We start from the raw sequence: 1,932 nt of genomic DNA, 5'->3' as shown, positions 1-1,932 counted from the left end.
GATCAATGAGGCAATAATGCCCCTCCACCAAGTTGTGCCAAACTCGTACACTTTGCTCTCCCATATTCCCCCGTTCACCACCCATTTTACAGTCCTCGATCTCAAAAACGCCTTCTTTTCTATCCCCTACACCCTGATTCCTACTTCCTTTTTGCTTTCACCTGGAGAGATCCAGATACCCAGGCTTCCAGCTAGCTCACCTGGACGGTTCTTCCCCAGGGCTTCCGCGACAGACGCCACCTCTTTGGACAGGCTCTGGTTCGGGACCTCTCTTCCTGCCCTCTCACCCCCAGTATAGTCCTCCAATACATGGATGACCTCCTCCTCTATAGCCCATCTCTCAGCCTCTCAAAACAGCATACTGCTGACCTCCTCAATTATCTCATCTCTCGTGACTATCAGGTCTCTCCAGCCAAGGCCCAACTGTCTACACCCCCAGTAACCTACCTGGGAATCCACCTTACCCCCACAACAAAGAGCCTGACAGCCGACCGCACCCAGGCCATCCACGACCTCCAACCTCCACAGACAGCTGACCAGATTCTCTCCTTTCTGGGTCTGATAGGATTTTTCTGACACTGGATCCCTAACTTTGCTCTTCTTGCTAAATCCCTATATTCGGCTGCTAAAGAAACCCCCCAAGGACCCCTTACCTCTCCCTCCCAGAACTTACCATTTCCCCCTTTAAGAGTCCCCATATTTCTTGATTTAGAATAAAAGAACCTCACAATTTGCTATGGCAGCCACCCATATTTAGCTAATGATGCACTCCCTTGCTACTCAACCCTCCTTGTAACTACGCCAATGTGGGCCACACCCAACCTGTTCTTTTGGTGTAATGGCTCCCTTACAAAAGAGGTCAACTCTTCCTTCCCCTTCCCATGTATCCCCGTCACCCTTGTTCCACAACTCTCATTATATGGCCAAGCCGAATTTCTCTCACTTACCACACAACTCTGTAGCCGACAGAAAAGGGCCATCTTTCTCCCTATGGTTGCAGGCACTTCCCTCGCCTCCTCTCATCGCTGCGGGCATCGGGGGAGGAGCCCTAACACACAGTGTCTCAACATCCCGCGACCTAGAACAGAAACTCCAGCTAGCCATCAAGGCCTCTGCTACCTCTATCACCTCCCTCCAGTGCCAGAACACCTCTGTAGCCTGAGCTGCCCTCCAAAGTCGACAAGCCCTGGACCTTCTGACAGCAACAAAGGAGGTACCTGCCTCTTTTTACAGGAAGAATGCTGCTACTACATCAACAAGACAGGGGTCATTGAGGACAATATGGATGCTCTCCGACGCTTAAAAGAAGAACTCCAACGCAGGGAGCGACAATCCACCTCCCCCATCCCCGACTGGTGGCGGTCCACCCTCTATACCTGGCTGACACCAATCCTAGGCCCCTTAATCCTTATCTGCATCCTATTCACGCTTGCCCCCTGTTTCCTCAGGTTTCTCCTCAGTTGCATACAAGAAGTCTCTCGGGTGGCGGTGAATCAGATGCTCCCACCCATATACCTTATTACCCACAGAACACCCCGCTGCCGCCCTCCCTTAACCTCTGGACCGTTGGCCGCGCGCCTCCCTTCTGGCGCCCCCGTACAGTAGGAAGCAGCCAGAGACCAAATGTCGCTCCATTACACCATATTAGGCGGGATGTAAAGCCAGCAGGTCTGGGGAAGGGCCCAGGGAGCTAGTCGGAACCCCCGCCAAGGAGGCTGATGCAACCGACACCCAACATTGCCACAACAGTCTTCCCGCTCCCCGAGAGGCAGAACTAACGGCTCTGAGGCTGATGCAACCGACACCTGACATTGCCACAACACCCGAGAGATTACCAAAAAATGGTTGCTTCACACAGCAAGCACCTCCCCTGCGTACACTGCTATAAATTTTGTTCGCGCCCACACCCGGGCGCGACTTCTCTGGCCCCTT

The 1,932-nt window shown here is 53.2% G+C and overlaps 1 protein-coding gene across 1 annotated transcript; it reads left to right on the top strand.

Annotated features, from left to right (window-relative positions):
- The first annotated feature begins 804 nt into the window (after positions 1 to 804).
- Positions 805 to 1,605, top strand: LOC149750151 (endogenous retrovirus group FC1 Env polyprotein-like). The gene has a single exon (XM_089906232.1). It carries the CDS (start codon positions 805 to 807, stop codon positions 1,603 to 1,605), a length of 801 nt encoding a protein of 266 aa, XP_089762358.1.
- Positions 1,606 to 1,932: the final 327 nt, after the last annotated feature.

Source organism: Delphinapterus leucas, chromosome 2 (assembly GCF_059928025.1).
Source record: "Delphinapterus leucas isolate spDelLeu-1000000601 "Yukka" chromosome 2, BTC_Dleu_Yukka2, whole genome shotgun sequence".
Taxonomy (NCBI): domain Eukaryota; kingdom Metazoa; phylum Chordata; class Mammalia; order Artiodactyla; family Monodontidae; genus Delphinapterus; species Delphinapterus leucas.
The sequence above is the reverse complement of the archived record's forward strand: the minus strand, read 5'-3'. Positions and strand labels throughout refer to the sequence as shown.